At 47.5% G+C, this 20539-nt stretch overlaps 1 protein-coding gene across 1 annotated transcript in view; it reads left to right on the top strand.

Annotated features, from left to right (window-relative positions):
• NALF2 (NALCN channel auxiliary factor 2) overlaps positions 1 to 15438 on the top strand; it is a 28515-nt gene extending 13077 nt beyond the window's left edge. Inside the window, exons 2-3 of the mRNA XM_004595210.2 lie at positions 11887 to 12058; positions 12414 to 15438. Of these exons, the coding sequence (XP_004595267.2) occupies positions 11887 to 12058; positions 12414 to 12799 (558 nt within the window). The 3' untranslated portion in view covers positions 12800 to 15438. The remainder of the gene's footprint in view (positions 1 to 11886; positions 12059 to 12413) is intronic.
• The last annotated feature ends 5101 nt before the right edge of the window (positions 15439 to 20539 follow it).

The raw sequence follows: 20539 nt of genomic DNA, 5'->3' as shown, positions 1-20539 counted from the left end.
TCTTCCGGGTCTCCCATGCGGGTGCAGGGTCCCAAATCTTTGGGCCATCCTCGACTGCTTTCCCAGGCCACAAGCAGGGAGCTGGATGGGAAGTGGAGCAGCCGGGACTAGAACCGGCACCCATATGGGATCCCGGGGTGTTCAAGGCAAGGACTTTAGCCGCTAGGCCATGCCGCCGGGCCCACCCCTAATATCTTAAGGCTCTTTGCCTCACACCTACTCACACAGAATATGTTAAAGCACACAAAAAAATCACCGAGTAGATTAAGAACAACATTCCCACTCCCATGGAAACTTAGAAATATTTTTCCAGTTGGACCTGAAATTCTATAAAAAAAAAAAAAAAAGAGGTCTGTTTAGGAAACAAGCTCGGATTCTGGTAGTAAATTGAAGGGGCCATCCTAAGGACAGAATGGTGTACAAGAACTGGAGTACCCAATTCCAGGAAACATGACTTCAAATTCCAGTTTGAAATATGTCTTCTCTGTAGAATAGTTTTTGAGATCTTGAATATATTCTTTAATATCTCTTGGACTCCCACCTTGTTCATCTCTGAACCTAAGAAGCCAGGGTCATTATGAAGCTTAAATAATATAAAACATGCCAATCTTATAAGAGTATGATGCCTACAAGATGAAAGGTGCTCAGGAAGTGTTAACCACTACAATGGTTGTTGTTGTCATCAATGTTGTTTTTTGCCATAGATATTTGAAAAGTTATTTAAACTCTTTGGTCCTCCTTGTCTTCACCTGTGAAGATGCCTCTAACTCATGGGGATGATCTTAGGGATTTGATGAGTTAATAAATATCACAGTCAACCAGTCAGAACAGAACCTAGCATACAGATGGCACTTAATAAATAGTGGATATTATTTTCCTTATCTTAATTAAATGTGTTTAATCCAGTTGATAGCTGAATGCTGAAATGAGACGCTGTTGAGGTAGACCGGTTAGGAGTAGGGAAAGGTGATTTGGGAACAAGAGGTGAAGTGTTGGGGGTGGAGATGGGGGCAAATAGAGAGAATCTGGCTAGTAACAGTACAAAAACATGCTTAGATTAGTGAAGGAAGAAGCTGAGGGGAACATGGAAGGCCTCCAAAGTCTTTGCTTTACCTTATCACTAGAGATGAAGAACAGCCAACAGTCATCTTTGATCAGATCTTTGTTCTCTGTAGGTACTTATCATCCAGCAAAACAGCATTTGGGGAAGGAGACAGGGATAGAGAGCTGGCTTCATGATTCCCCCTGCACAAGGCTAGGGATTGCTACCTGGGCCTGGGTCCAAGATAAGCTGTGTGTACCAAACAGGTATGCCCGGGAGGCCAGAGTATATGATGATCAAAGGAGATATGGTGGTCACTGTCATGGTGTCATCATTCTTGTGATCTACAAAATTATTATGCATAGAGGCCCCCAAAGCTCTCTTCCCCTCATTACAGTTCCTCTGTGGGAGTCCGCCCCCCTTCACCAACCCCTATTAGATCTGTTGGCTTATTTCGCTTACTTGGCCCATGTCCATGTCCTAGATAGTTGTGATGGAGTAGGTGATCCAGGGCAGAGCATTGAAGGGCCTGGGGCTCTGAACAAGGTGGTAGAGAGAGAGTCCAGTAAGGCTTGTCAGATCAAATCTTGGGGATTTTGTTTGCTGTTTTTGAGGTGGTTCATTGTTGCCTTTCAGCTTGGTCTGAATTTTTAGTTTTTATCAAAGAAATATCATACAGCCCTATTTGGGAGACGTGGAAGGAGTCGGCAGGTTCCTGGATCCTTTTGGCCCAGGTCAATCCATTACAGCTATTTGAGTAGTGAAACAGTGGATAAAGGCATTCTCTCTCTCTCTCTCTCTCTCTCTCTCTCTCTCTTTCTTTCTTTCTCTCTCGGTCATTCTGCCTTTCAAATAAAGAAAGTAAGCTGTCTTTCCAGGCATATTAGCAATGAATAAGAATTAGTATGGGAAACCAGCAGCTTGGATTTGAAGTGATGCTCTGATATGGGATGCCAGTGCTGCACAACATCCTCTCCAGTACATATATTGTAAATGATACATGCAGATCTCAATACTTATTATTATAATGGTACCTCTCTACCCTGCCCTGAGCCTCGTTCTTCACGGATTAATATTCCCAATTCTCTTAGCTATATTCTGATATTTACCTCTACATTCATAAATGGAATAACAATATGTTATTTATTGGTTTTCTATTTTAAATATCTCCTCACATTTTTATTTGATTAAAGGAAGATTTAGCTCTCTACCAGTGGCACTGTACAACCTGTGCACATGCTCTGCCTCCCCTCATAAACCCAGGATTGGCATATATTGGTTTCTGGTTTTGACGATAGTCAATGTTTACATTATTGGGATTATAAATATTATTTATAGTTGAATAATGTAGAATGCTATAATTATATTTACTCCCTTGTCAACTAGTTTTCCTGGAGTTAACAATTGCCTTTTTGTTGTACCTGCTTGATTTTTCTGTAACTTTAGCCTAAGACGTAATCAATTTATTATTCATAGTTGTAAATTTTCATAAAAACACATTTATAACTTGTTACTTTCATTTTTTTTCTTGGAACTATCCACCTTGCTCAGTAAGGGCTGGTTTCTGATAGTTTGATTTTCAAGGACTTGGCAAGCACCTCTAGTGTATACATCCTTCACTTGTATCCCCAGATACGTGTGAAACCAGGAGGGCAAAGCACTCACAAATAAGACACAATCTCTGTAATAGAACTTACAGTCTCAGGGGTGTTTAAATTATACAGCTATCTCACCAAAAGGCTTGGACTCTGTCTTAGAACTTATATATGGGCTGTCCCTTTGGTCCCACCATCTAAGTAGGCCTCCCTGTCTCCATCCACCATGGATTACCAGCAGACTGTAATATGTCTCCAGAGAGAAAAGGTGAACATCGGCTACCTTCATAGAAACAGTTTCCAAGACAGGAGGGCTCTTACCTGTAATATACTCCGTGTTGATAAACCTTATCAATTTTCCTCTGTTCCCTTCTTCCACCTACCGCTCAAATGTTCTTGGTTTCAGGGACCCACTGTTGATCCCTTTTTCTATCTAGCCACACACTCTCTGGGCAACATCACCCATTTCCTTGGCTTCTAATATTACTGTATCGGTCTGATTGATGATATTATGATGCAGAAACAACTTGCCGCTAAATATCAGAGACCTAACATCAAAAACAACAAAAAAAAAGAGGTTAATTGTTGCTCCAGGTACATGTCTGCTCATGGTTATCATTAAAGGACCCAAGGTAATGGAGGATCCATCCCAACAATGTTTGCACAGTCAACAGCAAAGGGAATAGAACTGGGAAAATCTTACAGTCACCAACCAAACCTTCTCCTCATAAGCAATCCATGGTACTTCCGCGCATACTTCATTGTAAGTCATCCAGCCTTACTTGTAGCGTCCTACCCCCGACAGCTTCCATCCTTTAACCGGACATTCATTCTGAGTTCAGTATCGTTGAGCTGTCTCCTTGACATTCTCACCTAGCTGACCCACATATACCTCAAAATCGACAACACAAAACTGAATTCATTTGCTTCAGCCCCAAAACTGTACCTCCTCCTGTTTTCCCTTCCTTAATAAATGAAACTAGGTGTCTAGCCACCAAAGCCAGAAGCCTGGAAATCACCCCACGTCCTTTTCGGTCCCTAACTCTCCAAATACTGTTGAGCCTGGCTCTTTAATATCTTTCTCAAATCCACTCCACTTTCTCAATTTCTTTTCAAGATGTGTTTATTTAAAAGGTAGAGTTACACTGGTGGCAGGTAGAAATAGAGACAGAGATCTTCTCTTCACTGGTTTACTCTCCAAATGGCTGTCAATGGCCAAGGCTGGGTTAGGCAAAAGCCAGGAGTTGAGCACTCTGTCCAGGTTTCCCACATGGGTATCAGGCACCCAAGGACTTGGAACATCTTCCACTACTTTCTCAGATGCATTAACAGGGAGCTTTATCTGATGTACAACAGCCAGGACATGAACTAGTTTCCATATGGGATATTGTTGTCACAAGTGGGGGCTTAACCCACTGTGTCACAACACTGGCCCCTTGCTAATTTCTTAGTTCTGCTGCTACTACCATAGTTGAAATTCTCTTGTCTCAGGTTGTTGCAGTAGTCTCCTGCTCTCTACCTCCAGTCGTGGCTCCTAAATGCCATCATCCACTTTTAGACAGAAATTGGGAAAGGTAGTCACAGAAGTGGTAAGTGATCTTTAAACAGGAAGTTTATTAAAATCTGCTAAAAGCTTCCCATTGCCCATAAGTTAAATTTCAGCTTTTTCTCAACATCCAGAGCACATTCCTTTAGCCTTGTCACCCTCTCACTGTGCTGAACCACATACAATATCTAAACCCAGCACTATTTGGCAACTCTAGCCTTTCTGCCTACTGATAAATTTGCAAGAAGTACACTGACTCAAGTTTCTCCCATGTGGATATGTTTTCCTGTCCTTCAGCTCTCCAAATAGTTGATCAGTCTTTCTTTTGTGCTACCACCATGCCAAATCCATGATACTTACCATGATATCTTGTAATGATTAATTCACGTGGCTGCATCCCATCATGCTTCTTGAAGCTAGGAATCTTGTCTTAGTCATCTCTGCTACCTGTAGCTCACAGCCCAAGGTCCAGTCACTCACAAGATGGCTAGGTGGTATTTACATGAGCAGATGAATAAGATCAGATTCGGGGAAGCTGGCTCATCCCTATGTGGCTGGCATGGGGGACTGGATGGCAGCTGTTCTGTATGATTCCGAAGAACTAGTGGGAGGCATGAGTGCAGCTACAGGGAGAGAGTATCTCAGCCCAAAAGAAGGGAGAACTTGCTTGGCCTCTTCAAGATGTCTGAAGATACAGGCTGCCCCAGGACAGAATGAACTCCCTGAGACAAAGTTCCCAGCCAGAAGCTGGTTAGCATTTAGCTGTGATTTGGAGTGGAAATTACAACAGCACATTAGGGTGGTAGAATGCTGCCTTTTATGATCTTTCCATTCTGAAGCAGTCATAAACCAAAAGAGTTAAAAAAAAAAAACCTAACAAACAAAAAACTTCTGGCTGGGTCAAATCCTGCTCAACTACTGCCACCTGAGAAGGTTCTACCTCCTTAATCTATATCTCTCATCCACACCCTCATGTCATTTCTTGGGAGCCTTGGAGATGTTGAGGGCCCTCTGGAGCTGTGTTGGCTCTGGGTTCTCACACACCTCTCCAGCCATCTCCTGCACACCTCCTTCAGGCCAGGCCACTTTCATTCATGACTGCTCATTCTCGGAAGCGGAACAGCTGTTGCCTTTATTTATGTTTTTATGTTGTGGCCACATAAGCCCTGTCGTCCACCTGGATTTACCCTGTAAGGCCTGTAATCCCAGTTGGATTCTGCCAATCTGTAGGAACTACTGCTGTCCCCGGAGTTGTATTCATGATCTCCTTCCTCTGGCTCAGCCGGCCAAGTATGATCTTAACCCTGTTCTGATTCAATACTTTGAAACCCCGGAATCTAGAATAGGAGCATTTAGCTCTTTGTAAACCCTGCCTGGTGGGGGCCCTTGCACAGTGCTCTTTGTGCTGATGGATACAGTACAAAAAGGCATCGGGTTAGCAGTCAGGTTGTCTTCCTTCTATCCTTGGCTTCTAGTTGACTTTATGAATGTTTCTGGCCTGGCCAAGCCATCCTCCTTCTATGGGTCTCAGTTTCCCTGGACCTAGGTGTAAAATCAGAGTGCTTGCCTGCATATCATGGTGTCTGTGGACAACTGATTTTGTCACAAAGCCCAATCCATATGACTGCCTTACAGCCAAACACCATAGCTGCAGCTCTTGGCCAAGGGTCCCATGGGTACAATAAGAAGACAAGCAGCCATGAAGAGAAGGTCCTTAGGGAGGGTTTGGATGGAGAAACAGGCCCAAGGGAGGGAAGCACGTTGAAATTCAAGAAGGAAACTGCTTACTTCCTAGTCAGCAAGGACTGTAGCTCTCCTCCCTGGAGGATTTTCTAGCCTCAGAACTAAAGACCTCAGGATGGCCTCCTATTTCTAAAGCCAGGGGACTCTAAGTCCTAGTTTTGGAGTATGATTGAGTGCCTTCACACAGCACTCTAGACAAGTCAGGCACTTCCTGCCAGTGGAGAGTAGAGATGAGAATGCCCTGGCCAGGGCTGCAAGCCAGGGAGCCAGAGGGTGAGTCTCCAGGTCCTCCCACTCCTCAAACTGCCAACTGCAGAGCTCAGGAGGAGTGGGGAATCCCCCTGAATTGCCCCTCCCATTTCAGGGAAGGCTTTGCAGCCCTGCTGGGAGGAAGGGTGAGCAGAGCCTTCCCAGCTTCCTTTTTGGGTTAATTGGTGTTCCCTCTAGTTACTCCCTGCTTCCTTCCCCCTTTGCAGTTCCCATAGCAACTGGGCTGTCTCAGCCAGAACTTGATTGAGCCCAGCAGTGGCCCAGACTGAGGTGGGGAAAGGAAGGCACTGCCAGGTCAAGGCTTTCCACCCCACCCATCCTCTGCTGCCACCTCAAGAGCCCAAAATACCTCAGATTGGAGGACAGCCACTGTGGAGAATTCCTTTGTGCCAGAGCTCAAATTTGAATATTCTGCAACCCCAAAGCAGGCCTGGAGTTCCTCCACAGTCTTCCCCTAACCACGCCCTGGTGGTTGCCTCTGACTTTAAAATGTGTAGTGGCTGGGAGGATTATTCAGGAGGAAGAATCTTGGAGTCAAGTCAGGAAGCCAAGTTTCAAGTTCTTCCCTTCCCATTCTGCCATTGCTTTATGTGGCTGCAGACACATCTTCCTTATTCCCTCCTGCCCTCGACCCCAGTGCTGGACCTCAGGTTTCCCATCTATAGCATGATGAAACAGGACACAGTTGATGGTTCTGAACCCTGGCTGTGGAACCTGAGGTATATTGCAACACCAGATGTGGGGGCCCCATCTACAAGCCTTCAGACACAGTAAGTCCCACTCCCAGGCGTGGCTTTCCTGACTTTCATCTTGTAGGTGCCATTCCAGGCCCCCCTGTGACAACCCACACAACCTGGCTTCCTGCTGAGACAGGGCAAGCTACCTAGGCCTGTCTAGGGAACAGGACAACAGAGAGTGGGTGACCTTTTTGTTCAAGTGGCAGTCCTGAGAGCCAGACCTTTCATCTTCTCAGGACTGTGGTACCAAGCAGTTGAATTACCTCTGAGGCCGGTGTAGCTCTTCCTCCTCCATTCCCCTCATTAGCTCCTTGCCTGTTCCTGCCTCACCACCCACAGGCCTGGTGTCCTCCCCAGGCAATCTGCTCACCCACTTGTTGCCATGGTGATTCTGGCTGGGGGTGTGGAGACTGAGAAGGGGGTCGCTTAATTAAGGAGAAAGGCCACACTCCCACTGTCAGGCCACCCCTCTCCTGGTGCTCCATGCCCTCCCCAACCGTTCCTCCCTGCTTTCCCTCCTCCCTTTGCCCTCCCCAGAAACAGATGAAAGGATTGCCCAGCCTCCAGCCACTGGGGCCTCCTCACTTAGGGAGCAGGGACACTTTACCAGAAGAGGCCAGAGAGATTCCTACAGAGACCTCTGAGCCCACCACTGGGCACCAGAGGGAGACATGCCACACAGTTGGGTCTGAGAATGAGGTGGCTGTGGGTGCAGGCAGCAAACATTGGAGCGATGGCTGTGGACAGACTCATCTTGGCATTGTGGAGCCGAAGAGACGGATGGGAACCTCTGAAGTGCTGGGGCCCTGAATTCTTGTGATTTTATTTTCTTTCCTGCATTATATTTCTTTCTCCTTCCTTTCTTTTGCTTTCTTATCCCTTCTTAACTATGCATTCTTTTCTTAATATTTATTTATTCATATATTTATTTAAAAGGCAAAATGTCAGAGACAGAGATCTTCCATGCCCTAAATGGCCACAATGGTCAGAGCTGGGCCAGTCTGAAGCCAGGAACTGGGAACCCCATCCGCATCTCCTATGTGGGTGGCAGGAACCCAAGTACTTGGATGAGCTGCTGCTGCCTACACAGGTGCAGTAAGAGAGAATTGGGTCCCAAGTGGAGCAGCCAAGACTCAAATCAGCATTTACATGAACTCTGGCATCACAAGCAGCAGCTTAACCTGCTGTAACACACCACTGTCCCCAATCTTGCATTCTTATGCTCCCATCTTTGTCATCTACCTTGTTCTTTTATCTATCCCCTTGCTTGCTCTTACCTTTTTGTAATTTTAATTTATATATTTGAAAGGCATAAAGACAAAAGCAGACAGAAAGAGCTCTCCCATCCACTGATTGGTTCCCCAAACGACCGTAATAGCTGGGCTTAGAGCAGGTTAAATATCAGAGCCAGGAATTTATTCAGGGTCACCCACATGGGTAGCAAGAACTCAGATACTTGAAACATTGCCTGTTGCTTCCTAGCGTGTGTATTAGCAGGAAGTCGAATCATGAGTAAAGCCAGGACTTGAACCTACTAGGGACTCTAATATGGCAAGTAGGTGTCCCAGGCTGGGACCTAACTGTTGCACCATTGTCTGTCCTATGCCTGCTCTCTTTTATCCTCTTACTGCACTGGCAGTGTCTGCTGTCTCTTAACCCCCAACTTTTACTGCCATCATTTACCCCTCCAGCATTCTTTTTACTCTTTCTCTTAACCATTCTCTTTTAGCTTGTTTTCCCTTGCTTCTCATTTAAAAAAAAATTATTAAATGGCTTTCATTTGCTTTTTCAAAAATATTTTATTTTTTATTGGAAAGGGAGATTTACAGAGAACAGAAGAGACAGAAAGAAAGATCTGTCCGCTGGTTTACTATCCAAGTGGCCACAACATCCGGAGCTGAGCTGATCCGAAGCCAAGAGCCAGGAGCTTCCTCCAAGTCTCTCCCATGTGGGCATAGGGTCCCAAGGCTTTGGGCCATCCTCAACTGCTTTCTCAGGCCACAGCAGGGAGCTGGAGGGAAGTAGAGCAGCCAGGTCAGAAATCGGCACCCATATGGGATCCTGGCACATGCAAGGCGAGGACTTTAGCCAGTAGGCTATCGTGCCAGGTTCCTTCTCATTTTTTTGCACATACCTTTTATCCCAGTAATTTCATGCTTAGAAATTTATATAAGCAAAATTGAACACAAATGTGACAGAGATATGTGCACAAAGACATCCACTGGAACATTGCTCATAATAATGACAATTCAGAAACGAATGGCTATGGACAGGAGACTGGTGCCATTTCCATTATATTCATATAAAACAATTCTGTTGCCTTCACAAACCATGCATCCGCTCACCTCCATGCCTCTGCTTAGATGCTTGCCTCAGCCTCAAATGCTTTTTTGCCTCATTGTTGCCCATACCATCTAAAGTCCTACTTTGAGCCCAAGCTCAGTGATCATCCTCACATGGAAACCCCCCTCAGTTTTTCTACTTGTTTCCCTCTCCTGGCCCATGATTTGACTTCTCCTATAGTATCACTGTTGCACTGTATTCGCTGTTAGTTCCTGTTCCCCCTGAAACTAAAATTTCTGCAAGTGGGCTAACTGTCCTCATTTGCTTGTAACATTCATCCAATCAACAGATTTTTATGTATGTTGTGCTGAGTGCACAATAGTTAATAATGACAAACCATTGTCTGCTAATGTGCAGTGCATTTTAGTGAGATTTACAGAAAACAGAGAAGCAGTCAAAGGATTATTTTTGGTGAAGAAACAATTAAGGAAAAGGGAATAATGAGGGTGGCAAGAGTGGTCATGGAGACCCTCTATGAAGATGAGCCATTTAAACTGAGATTTGAGATGGTTCAGGTAGTCTAAAGTGTGTGGGGGGGAGCATTCTAGGCTGAGAGAACAGCATTGCCAAGGATCCGAGCTAGGAAGAAGTAGAACATGTTCATGGAAAACACAGAAATCCTCTGGAACATAATGAACTCAAGGGGAAGACAGAAAATGAAGTTGGAGAAAGAGAAAAAAAGTTACGCAGAGGTTTGTGGTTCAAAGTTCAGATTTTAGTCCAAGAGCGTTGAAGGGTTTGAAGCAAGGGAGTAAGGAACATGATCTGATTGTGATTTGAGGCCACTGTCACTCCCGTGTGGACAGTGGACTGGATGAAAAGAGTAGGAGTAGAGGTGGAGGGGAGAGGCAAGATCAGAAACTGTATTCCACATAGGAGATGATGGTGATCTGCCCAGAGGTGTGCTGTGGAGATAGACTTGACATGGCTGGCGGACAGACTGGATGTGGAGATGCGGGGAAAGATAGGGATGAGGTCAACATCTGGGTTTGCTGACACTGACTCCAGCACGCAAGACTTGAGGGTGAGGGCAGATTTGAAGTATTCAAAAATTCAAAAACTGCATTTTAAAAATGAGAGGATGTTCAATTTGAGATTCTTATGGGTTCCTGAAGTCTAGGCACTGCTTTGATCCTTGAAGAATTCAAGTATACTCCAAGCCCCTCACCACTGCCATGGCGGCTTTGAAGAAAGCCAATGTGGGACTGTGTCGCCACAGTCCATGTCCGCAGCAGTTGTTTGTGGTTTAGTGTACATGTTTCAAATCAGCTTGGCAACTGTGACAAAGATCTTCTTAAGACCCTGTGGTTCAGAGTGCAGCTGAAGGTCCTCTTGTAGCCAAACGACCCTTGTTCAGGGTTGCAGAACACCTGAACCCCCCTCAGTCTTCTTGCTGCTGAATTGGAGGGAAGCGAGGCAGCTGCTCACTATGAGGGGCAAGTGTGAGACAGGCAGGAAACCCTGAAGATAATGGCACTCTAGTCCTATGCGTGAGCCACCTGAGCACACTGTAAAATGCAGGTGCTGACTTTTGCAGATCGGGAGTGGCATCTGAAAATGAGCCTTTCTCACTAGCATGTAGGCCATGGCCATAGCACTGGCACAGATGCACACTCTAAGTAGCAAGGAACTACATCAGTGTTTCTCAACAGGACATGATTTTGCTCCCATCTAGGCAACATCTGACAGTGACTGGAAACAGCTTTTGGTTGTTCTAATGCGAAGCAGGGGAGAATACTTTTCTCATCCAGTAGATGGTAAGTAGGCAGACCTCAATAGTCTCCAGTGCACAGGTCTGCTCCCACAACAAAGAATTATCCAGCCCCAAATGTCAGCAGTGTCGCCATTGAGAAACACTGGACTTGATGACAGTGAGGATAGACAGTAGGGCCTGGCTGGGCTGGGCGGGGCTAAATGCACAACAGGTGTATACCAGTGCAGTGAAACCACAAAGCCAAGCTACCAGATGAAAAGTAGCAGCTCCCGTGATGTCTGCTCCGCTCCAGGGTGAAGCCAACAGGACAGAGTGTGCCTTAAATAGAGTTCAGAGGCACATGTCGCACCTAATGAGGCAGATTATTGTTTTTATGAAAAACAGCCCCTCACATTTATGTTGTACCTTGGAGTTTGCAGAACATTTTCCTGTGCCACCTTATTTGATCCATACAACATAACCTAGGGTAGAGCAAGAACGGTTCTTTCCAGCTCTTTCTTGAATTTAGATACTTAACGCCATCAAAGACATGTTCACTGAACTGAATGGAAGTGAGATTTGCTTCAGTGTATACAGGTGACCTCAGACAAATTGGGCTCTTCGGACCTCATGTAAAATGATAGCATTGCTTTGAATGACTAGTGAGTTTCCTTCCAGCTCTCACATAAGAGTAACTTTGTGACTTCTGCTGATGAACAAATTCTTGGTTTGGAATGACTGCAGACTGGGGAGTCCTTCTATGAGATGAGAGATCTTTGAGCAGGGTTCAGGGGCTTTGACCCAGATGTTTTGGTTCCTCTTCGTCCTTGGTGAGGAACCCAGCACCCCCTCCGCCGACTTCTCTGAGATGGGAGCGTGCGGATGTTCTGGCTGATGCTTTTTCCTCTTTTCCACAGGCTGTCTACAAGGCCTGGCTGTGTTCAGAATATTTCAGCGTGACCCAGCAGGAATGTGAGCGCTGGGTGCCCTGCAAGCAGTACTGCCTGGAGGTGCAGACCCGGTGCCCCTTTATCCTCCCTGACAATGAAGAAATGGTGTACGGAGGACTCCCTGGATTTATCTGTACAGGTAAAGGCAGGACACTCGGAAAGGGGAAGGGGGCTGGGGACCCAGGGATGACCCAGGGAGGACAAGAGGACAGACACACTACAAAGGTCCCCAGCTAGCCCAACGCTAGGGCCAAGCTGACTAGGAAAAAAAAGATCAGAATGACTACCTCTAACCTAGAACACGCCCAACTAGAAAAACTGGCTGGGTTCCTTAGGAGACAAGGGCCAAACAAGGAGTGGTGGGTGCTGAGAGCCAGGGGGGAAGGAGTCTTGGAGAGCGCCAGCTGAGCACTCCCAGCTTTGACACATCTGCTCTCCAGGAAAGGCACAGCCAGCAGCGCCCTGAGCAGCACCCCTTCCTTATCCGTTGGCAGGGTTGCTGGATACTTCACCAAAGCGGCCAGAAACCAAGTGCTGTGACGTGCAGTGGGTCTCCTGTGAATCAGAAAAAAAGAAGTTCAAGGAGCCTGAGGCCCCCAAAACCCACCACCAGCAATTCCATCACTCCTATTTCCATCACTACCACCACCAGTACCACCACTACCACCCCCGCCATGAACCTTCAGGCCGCGTGAGCCCCAAGCCCTCCCTGCTGACGGTCTCTGGGGGCTCACGCCTCAGCCCCAGCAGGATCCGGCTCTGTGTCCTTGTGCTCATGCTCCTCCATACCATGGTGTCCTTCTCCAGCAACCAGGGCGGTGGGGGCCTAGGCTTGGAGACACTGCCTGCCCTTGAGGAGGGCCTCACACAGGAAGAGTGACAGTACGGAAGGGAGGACAGATCTCCACCATACACTGGCATCAGCTCCAGCGCCCCCCAGGTGGGGGGAGGGGGCTCCTCTCATGGGAGAATGTAGGACTTGGTAGGGGAGCTGGGGGGGGGACAGAAGAGGGAACCACACATCCCTCCCAGTCTACCCCCCCCAACCAAAAAATAGCTCCAACACAATGGCCAGAGGGCCCCAGGGAGCTGCAAAACTCATCCAGGAGAAAAAGGCAGGAGCAGCATCAGGTGCCCCCTCCCAAGCCCCCATCTATGGGGCTTAGCAAAAAACAAATAAATAAATAAATAAAACAAAAAAAATGGGAGGGGGAGCAGGAGCTGGAGATATCCACCGCTGCTGAGAGCCCTGATGCCAGGGGAGGAGGCTGCTCTCTCAGCCTCAGCCCTGCCGGGAATGTTGGGGGGCACAGAGGGGAGAAGCTCTTTCCCCCCCTCTGCATTCCTTTTGTTGCCAAGATCCTTAATTCCCTCCTGCCCATATCCCAACAGGCGACGGCAGACAGTGCAATGGCCCTCCTGCCACTTCAGCGCACCTTGGCCCACGTGGGGCCACTGCAGGTGAAGCCCCAGGTTGGGTGTGGAGGTGCGCAGTTACAGCTTAGTCTGGGGCCTCAGCTAAGCCCTATCCCAGCATCCTAGGCATTGAGGGATAAGACTGTAGCACAAAATGAATGGTAGAAGAAAGGAAAGCTCGGGAAGGGGGAGAAGAAAGTGGAGATGTGGATGTAGTGCTGGGAGAGGTAGCCACATGGGTCAGGGCTGCCTGGCATTGAGGAGGTGAATTAGTGTTGAGTCAGGATCAAGAACCGCTCTCTGAATCCGAGCATCGTGTAAGGCTGTCTCTGGGGAAAGAGCACAGGAACTGAGTTGCTGGGCCTCAGAACAGAAGGCTGAGGGCACATGGTTGGACTGCCGCTGTCTGAAGGGCCATATCTTACAGAAGGTGCACATACTTCCAAGGGCCGCTCTTGCCCTGGAGATCTTGGCCTTGGGGCCAAAGACCTTTCCATTTCCAATCTCTGTGGGGAGGAGGGACTTAAGCCCAAGTGGGTCAGGCCTGGCCTGGGTCCTCATACTCCCTTTTGTTGTCCTAGCCCAGGCCTCCATGAAGGAGAACCTGGTGGCACTCCCCAGGGTTCTCCAGAGATGAGCCTCCCCTATCCCTACCTTGTTCCCTTCCCCAGCCTACCAAAGAGTATTCATCCCTCCCCATCCTTGACCCCATGGGTTACTACCCCAATTGTGGAACAGACTCCTTCCCACCCTGTAGTGGATCCCTTGCTCCAGTCACCCCTGCCCTTTCCTGGAGGAAGTCCAGAGACTGGCAGGAGGACCTTTTGCCTAGAGATAATGTGTTGTCACCCCTCAGCTGGAAGATTTGAACCATATAGTTAGGTTGGCGGACTGAGTGAGGAGCAGCATCGAGAGTCTCTTGGGTGTCATCCGCCTGGCACTGGTCAGCTGGCAACGGGAGACCACATTGCTGAGGACATCTAAGAACCGATGAGGGTGAGTCAGGGAGGGAGCCAGAACTAGTTCCCAGGAAGCTGCCAGGGGCACAAAGGCATGGGCCCTTCTAGTATTTGATGCTAGTGAGTGAATGTGGGGCGGGGAGGGGGCGGGCAGAGGAGTAGGAGAGCGGACCAGGAGCTGCATGAGAGTGAAGACAGGAAGGGGACCCCAGGAGAAGAGACAACTGACCCTGATTGACTTAGTAATGAATGGGAGGCCTCCCTAGTGAAGAAGAAGTTGCTCAAAGGACCTAGGTTAGGTCCCAGATAGAGTCTACAAGATGGGGGATGTCCTTCTCTGCCAGTTTTCTCAGTTTCTCACAACCTGTCCCCTGCCCCCCCCATTCCCATGTCCCACCCCTGCCCCTGTTTGGCCCTCAGTACTGTGGGCCTGGCCACATACCCCACCCCTAGACTGCTCTTTGCAGCTGGGGAGGGGAAGAGGTGCTGGCTCCTTTCCAGGTGTGCTTACATGTAAGTGAAGGGGCAGGTGCTTGGTCTAGAGAGACCCTAGGTACCGCCTTCTAACTCCTGCATCCTCAGGAGGGGGAGAGGGACTGGGAAGTAAAGGGGGACCACACGGCTCCAGAGAAAAAGATCCTTGGAGACTCCCATCCTCTCGTCCCCTTCACCAAGTGCCCAGGAGACCCCTGGCTCAGACCAGCCCATGGCCTTGCCCAGTGGCAGGGGAAAGGGGCACCACACTCCACCTCAGAGTCATTTGACTGCCCAATCCACCAAACCCCCTCCCCACCCTGATATCCCGCCACCTCTCCGGCTGCCCCTGCCCTCCATCGCAGGCAGCAGAGCCGGGCAGCTTTCTTATGCCATTTTCTACACTGTGCTTCATGAGTAGGACTTTCTTGCACTAGTTCCTATGACTGAGTCTCCAAGCTGGTTTCCTAGTAGTCCCCCACCCCTTCCTCACTTACCCAGCTATGATTCAGTTGTCTCTGCCCTTCCCCCTCACCCCTTATCCCCGCCTCTGTGTTTCAGTGAGAGTCTCTGTATGTGCGCTGCTTTCTGTTTTGTTGCATTGTGGAGCAGAGGCTTCTCTGCTCTTGTTTAACCCCATACAGAAATAAATGGTAAGACTTGATGATAACCCTCACTTGGTGGCTTGCTTCTGTGACCCTAGGAGACAGTCTACTGCTTGGGGAAGGAGTGTGACCAGGTGACGCTGACCCTGTGCCTGGCTTCCAATGGGCTGAAACATGGTGTGGGGGGCAGGGGAGGGGTGAATGCAATAGTCTCTAGTGCAACATTCTACACAAGAGATCACAAAGGCAGCTGCATGCGTGGATATGGTGGCTAACTGTGGGGAGGCAGATGGGCTGGGCTGGGGAAAAGGACTGACTTAGGTGTGAGTTGGGGAGACTTTCAGAGCACATGAGAAGGGGCAATTCAAGCCTCAGGGCCAGGGAGGGACACTTGTTTTCATGCCTTCTCATTTTTTAAGGGAAGTCAGGCCTCAAGATTTTGATGTGAAGCCCCCCTACTTCTGAAATTCTGGCTCATATCTCAAAAGAAACCATCCACCTGCTTCCAACCAAACATGTTGGCCAGCTCCGCACAGCTTGGGTGTTGTCAGTTCTCCGCCCTTGCCACAGTGTTAGGTTCCAGTCTGTCGGCCTCCTTTCTCCTCTACCACTTCTCCAGGCCCAGCTTCCCACCAAGAGGAGCAAAGGAGCTTCTAACACTACCACCTCTTTCACACAAAGGGGGGGAGGGGCAGGAGAGCATGTCTGGAAGGGGGTCCAGCATCCTGACTGTGCCGCGGAGTCACTTTGCCAGCAGGAAAATATGAGTACTTTCCCTGCCCCCTCTCTTCCCCCACCCACACACCCCCAAAGCCACATAGCATGGGAGTTAGGACCTGGTGCCTGGAGCAGACTGAAAGATGAGCCCTGTACAACTTTGGACAAGTTGCTGCATTTCCTGGAGCCTCAGTGTCCTCATTACATCATGTGCACATAACTTCTCCAAAGGTAATGGTTATTACGATCATTAGTCACTCCGTTTCTCTGCTTTTCCCTTCACCACCTCCTGAAATGGTCTCCACGTTCTGTCTCTCAGATCCTTCCCCTACCTTTCCAACCCAGATCTCACAAAGAGGCTTTGGACCCTCAGGAGCTTTTGCCTAGATGATTACAATAGCTTCACTATCGTCCAACTAATGTCTTGCTTGCTTATTTCATCTTGAACCCACTCCTCACCTATTACAGCTCCAGGCATTTTGGAGGCCCTCGATAGCTATCTTGTTTTTTTTTTTTTTTTTTTTTTAATTTTTTTTATTAATTATTATGCATTGCTTCTTTTTTTTTTGTTGTTGTTTTATTTTGTTTTTTTTAACATACTGGTTACGCAAAACCTTGTCAATTCCATAATGTTACAAATTGCTGTTAATGTTATATTGAGAGTCTTAATTGACTGGGATGATATGCTACCAGCTCTGACTTTGGACCAGAAATGGTCTCCCCAACAAACTGTTCAACCCATCTGGACAATGAGTAGCTGGACTCTATGCTGGGTATATGTTTGCAAGGAAAGAATCTTGATGGAATTTGAACTGTAATACTGCATCAAGGTGGAGGAATCCACCAGGGGGGAGGGGAGGGGGAGGGGTGGAGTGAGTCCCAGAGCCTATGAAACTGTCACATAATGCATCGATAGCTATCTTGTAAAGGAACTGCTGCTGCTGTGGTTGAGTTCCCTGAAGGACACACTCATCTTCCAAAAGCAAGCACAGGAGGGGGTTTCAAAAAGTTCAAAATACAGATTCTGGAGAAAGCTGTCCATGGGTTTCAAAACTTTTTCGAAAAAGAAATAGTTTGTTTATTTGGAAAGGAAGAGCAACAGAGAGACAAAGAACGAAATAGAGAATTTTCCACCCACCGATTCACTTCCCAAATGACTAAAACAACCAGGTTTAGGCCAGGCCAAAGCCAGAAGCTTAGATCTGTATCCAGGTCTCCCACATGAGTAGCTGGAGTCCCAGGACTTGGACTGTCTTCTACTGCCCAAGGTAATCAGCAAGAAACTGGAGTTTAAGTAGAGCAACTGGGTCTCAGATAAGCTCTCCGATCCCACCGGTCTGCATTGCAAACAGCATTTTAGCCAGCTCTGTTGTAATATCAGCCCTTCAGTTTGTTTTATCCCAAGACAAATTTCTCTTCGAATTCCTCTTTCCATGAGCCTTTTGAAATATCCTCTAAGTATGCCCCTCAGAAACATCACAAGAAATGAGATGTTGGCTGGCTCCACATTGCCCCTAGAATCAAGTAAAACCTGGAAGCAGGGCACCACAGGTTCCTGGCTTTTCAATGCCACCCTTCCATCTGCTCTTCTGGCATAGGTGCTCATGCACTCCCAGCCTGGCTGCAGCTCCCTGCTGTTTCTTCTCAGAAAGGGCTCTGCACTATCTCCTCTTCTGCTCTTGTTCATGTTGTTTCTTAGGCTTGGAATGCCACTCTTCTCACTGCCATATCTGCTTGTCAAGTGCAGCTCAAATGCCATCTCTGCCACATTGCCCTGGCTCTCCCAAGCCGGAAGCAAGATCTCCTACACTCCAATCGCATTTTTTTTTAACCACAAGAGCAGTACTTACTATATCCTGCCTGTGTGGGACTTAGTCCCTCATTCACTCAAAATCTGCCTACTGAGTCATGAGCGTATGCCAAGCACTGCAGAATGCAGGCAGTACAACTGCAAACAGGCATATCACAGCGCCCCAGAAGAACAAGACTTTCCACATCAGACAGCCATCATGATATGGTCACTTAGCCCATGAGGAGGGAGCCAGTCTCTTGTGGCCATGTGCATAAGAAAGAGGTGAAGCAGGAGAGGTCCCACTCTCACCACTGCACACAAACGCAGAGGGAACTGTGCACTCAAGAGTAATGAGCGACTGAGAGAGGTGATGACCAGGCCAAGGGCAGAGTCTTAGGAGTCATGGATCGCCCTTTGACTCCTGGATTGAGACAGCATTACGTGCAGCTGCCTCTCTGTGTCACCCCTGTCCAGGCTGTACCAGCAGGGACAGGAGGGAGGAAGAGTGGTTCACAACCCTGCCAGTACATTGGAATCACTTGCAGTTTCAGCTCTGGCCCCATCAGCAGACAATCTGACTTTATTAGCCTGAGACAGAGGTTCACCGCCTCAATGTGATTTAAGTAACTTCACAATTGACTCTAACGTGAGGCCAGGCCTCACGACCCCTGGCCGAAGAGAAGGTGAGAGCTCCATGAGGACAAGCGGTGCTAGAAAAGGGCAGCTTCCAAAGAATTCACTCACGGTGGACACCAGTCTCACAGTAGAGTGAGGCAGCAAGGGGAAAGGGTTTGCTTGAGGCTCTATCTGGACAAATACAATTGGAAATATAGAGAATATTTGAGTTTCCATTTAAACTGTGTGAATTGTGAATATGCCTTAATTCTTAGGGTGAACAAAGAAAGAATCAAGCATTGGGGGATAATGTAATTTTCCTGACCAAAGTGCATGAGAGCATACTATTGACTTCTGCAGCACCGTCATAAGCAGATGAGGGCAGGGGAGTTATGGTTTTGTTTTGTTTTTTTTTTTTTTTCAAAATGAGAGAGTGTCTTCAGTTATCCCAAGGACCTCTTGTGATCCTTCTAGAGTTGAATCATTCTCTTTGAAGTCTTGAGCCTAACCTACCCAGGTCAACTTTCTTTCCTGCTAGTGCTAATGGGTCTGTGTCTGCCAAATCGCCATTCATCAAGGACTTTCCATGATATGGGACATGGTCTCCAACCATCACTTGCTGACTTAATGAAACCTTGGATTTTTTTTTTTTTGAAGACCTGCAGGTCTGCCCTGAGATTCCTTTGCACTGTGCAATACTAACAATCAACAATAGCCAGAGAAAGCCACAGCCCAATGGATGTGGATAAACAGTACCGAGGTGTCCAAGGGGGAGGAGGGGCTTAGATGGGATTCAAAGTTGCCAGTATTTGATGGTCCGCCAACTCTGCCCTTCTACCCAACTTCATGAAGTTCCTTTTCCTTTTGGGGTTTCTAATCTGCTTATCTCTAAAATGAAGGCATAGGATTAGATGGTATAAAGATTGTGCAAAATAACTCTGACGAAACAGTATACAGGGGATCTTCTAAATGATTAGGAGAAATGTGTATCATGAAAAAAGTATATGCGATTTGCGAGAAATTTCACACCCCCAATACACCTAGCTTTTCAGCCCATTTTCCCAAGCACTTTTTGAAGTCCACTTACACCGGTGTAAAATCCCCGAGCCCCACTGCCAGCACAGAGGAGCGCTTTCACCTGCACTTTCGCCTCCCAGCCCACACATTTCTTAGATCATCTTTGCAGATACAGAGGGACAAAAAAGGAAAGGGGTGGGTCCATCAGAACAGCTCAAAAAATTCCAGAACTTCTTGCCGAAGTCCTTCTGCCATTATCTCCTGTCACATTCACCATGGTAGCTTACAGAGATCTGTTGAGTCAACCCTGAACATCTAGGAAGCTTGGGGTGAAGGATAGAAAAACAGATCACTCAGGTGTGGAATCTTCCCTCTACCAGCTCCCGAGGTGGTTGCAGAGAAAACCAGTGAACTAAATATGTCTAGGACTTGACCACTTTTCCCATCGTCATCGGCATCATCTAGTCCAAGCCGCCATCAGTGACCCGTCAGCTGATCTCTCTGCCTGCTGCCTTCACACCCTCCTCACACGCCACCCAGAATGATCTTTGGAAAATGGAAATCAGATCACACCTTTGCCGAGCTAATGCCCTCTTACGAGTTTTGATTGAAAATAAAATCCATACTCACTACACTGGAGCTCCACTTGCCTACCTCTTACCCTCACCCAGCAGCCTCCATTCACTTTTCTCCAGCCATGCTGCCTCATGTATTTCCTTTGGATACGTTAAGCTTTGTTTTTTTCTGCCTTAGGACCTTTGTACATGCCATTCTTCAGCCTGAAATGTTTTTCTCTCCGATTTTTTGCGCAACTGATTCTTCATTATCAAGTGTCAGCTTACAGATCACTTCCACAGAACAGCCTTTTTCCTGACTCCTCTGGGTACAGGAGTATCCTCATTCCAGGCACTCTGGCCATACCATCATATATCTATATATCTCTAGATATATATATATATATATATATGATACATACACACACTATGCTGCTTGTAACTGCTTAAAATGATCTCACATATACATGC

Source organism: Ochotona princeps, chromosome X, assembly GCF_030435755.1.
Source record: "Ochotona princeps isolate mOchPri1 chromosome X, mOchPri1.hap1, whole genome shotgun sequence".
NCBI lineage: Eukaryota > Metazoa > Chordata > Mammalia > Lagomorpha > Ochotonidae > Ochotona > Ochotona princeps.
The sequence above is the reverse complement of the archived record's forward strand: the minus strand, read 5'-3'. Positions and strand labels throughout refer to the sequence as shown.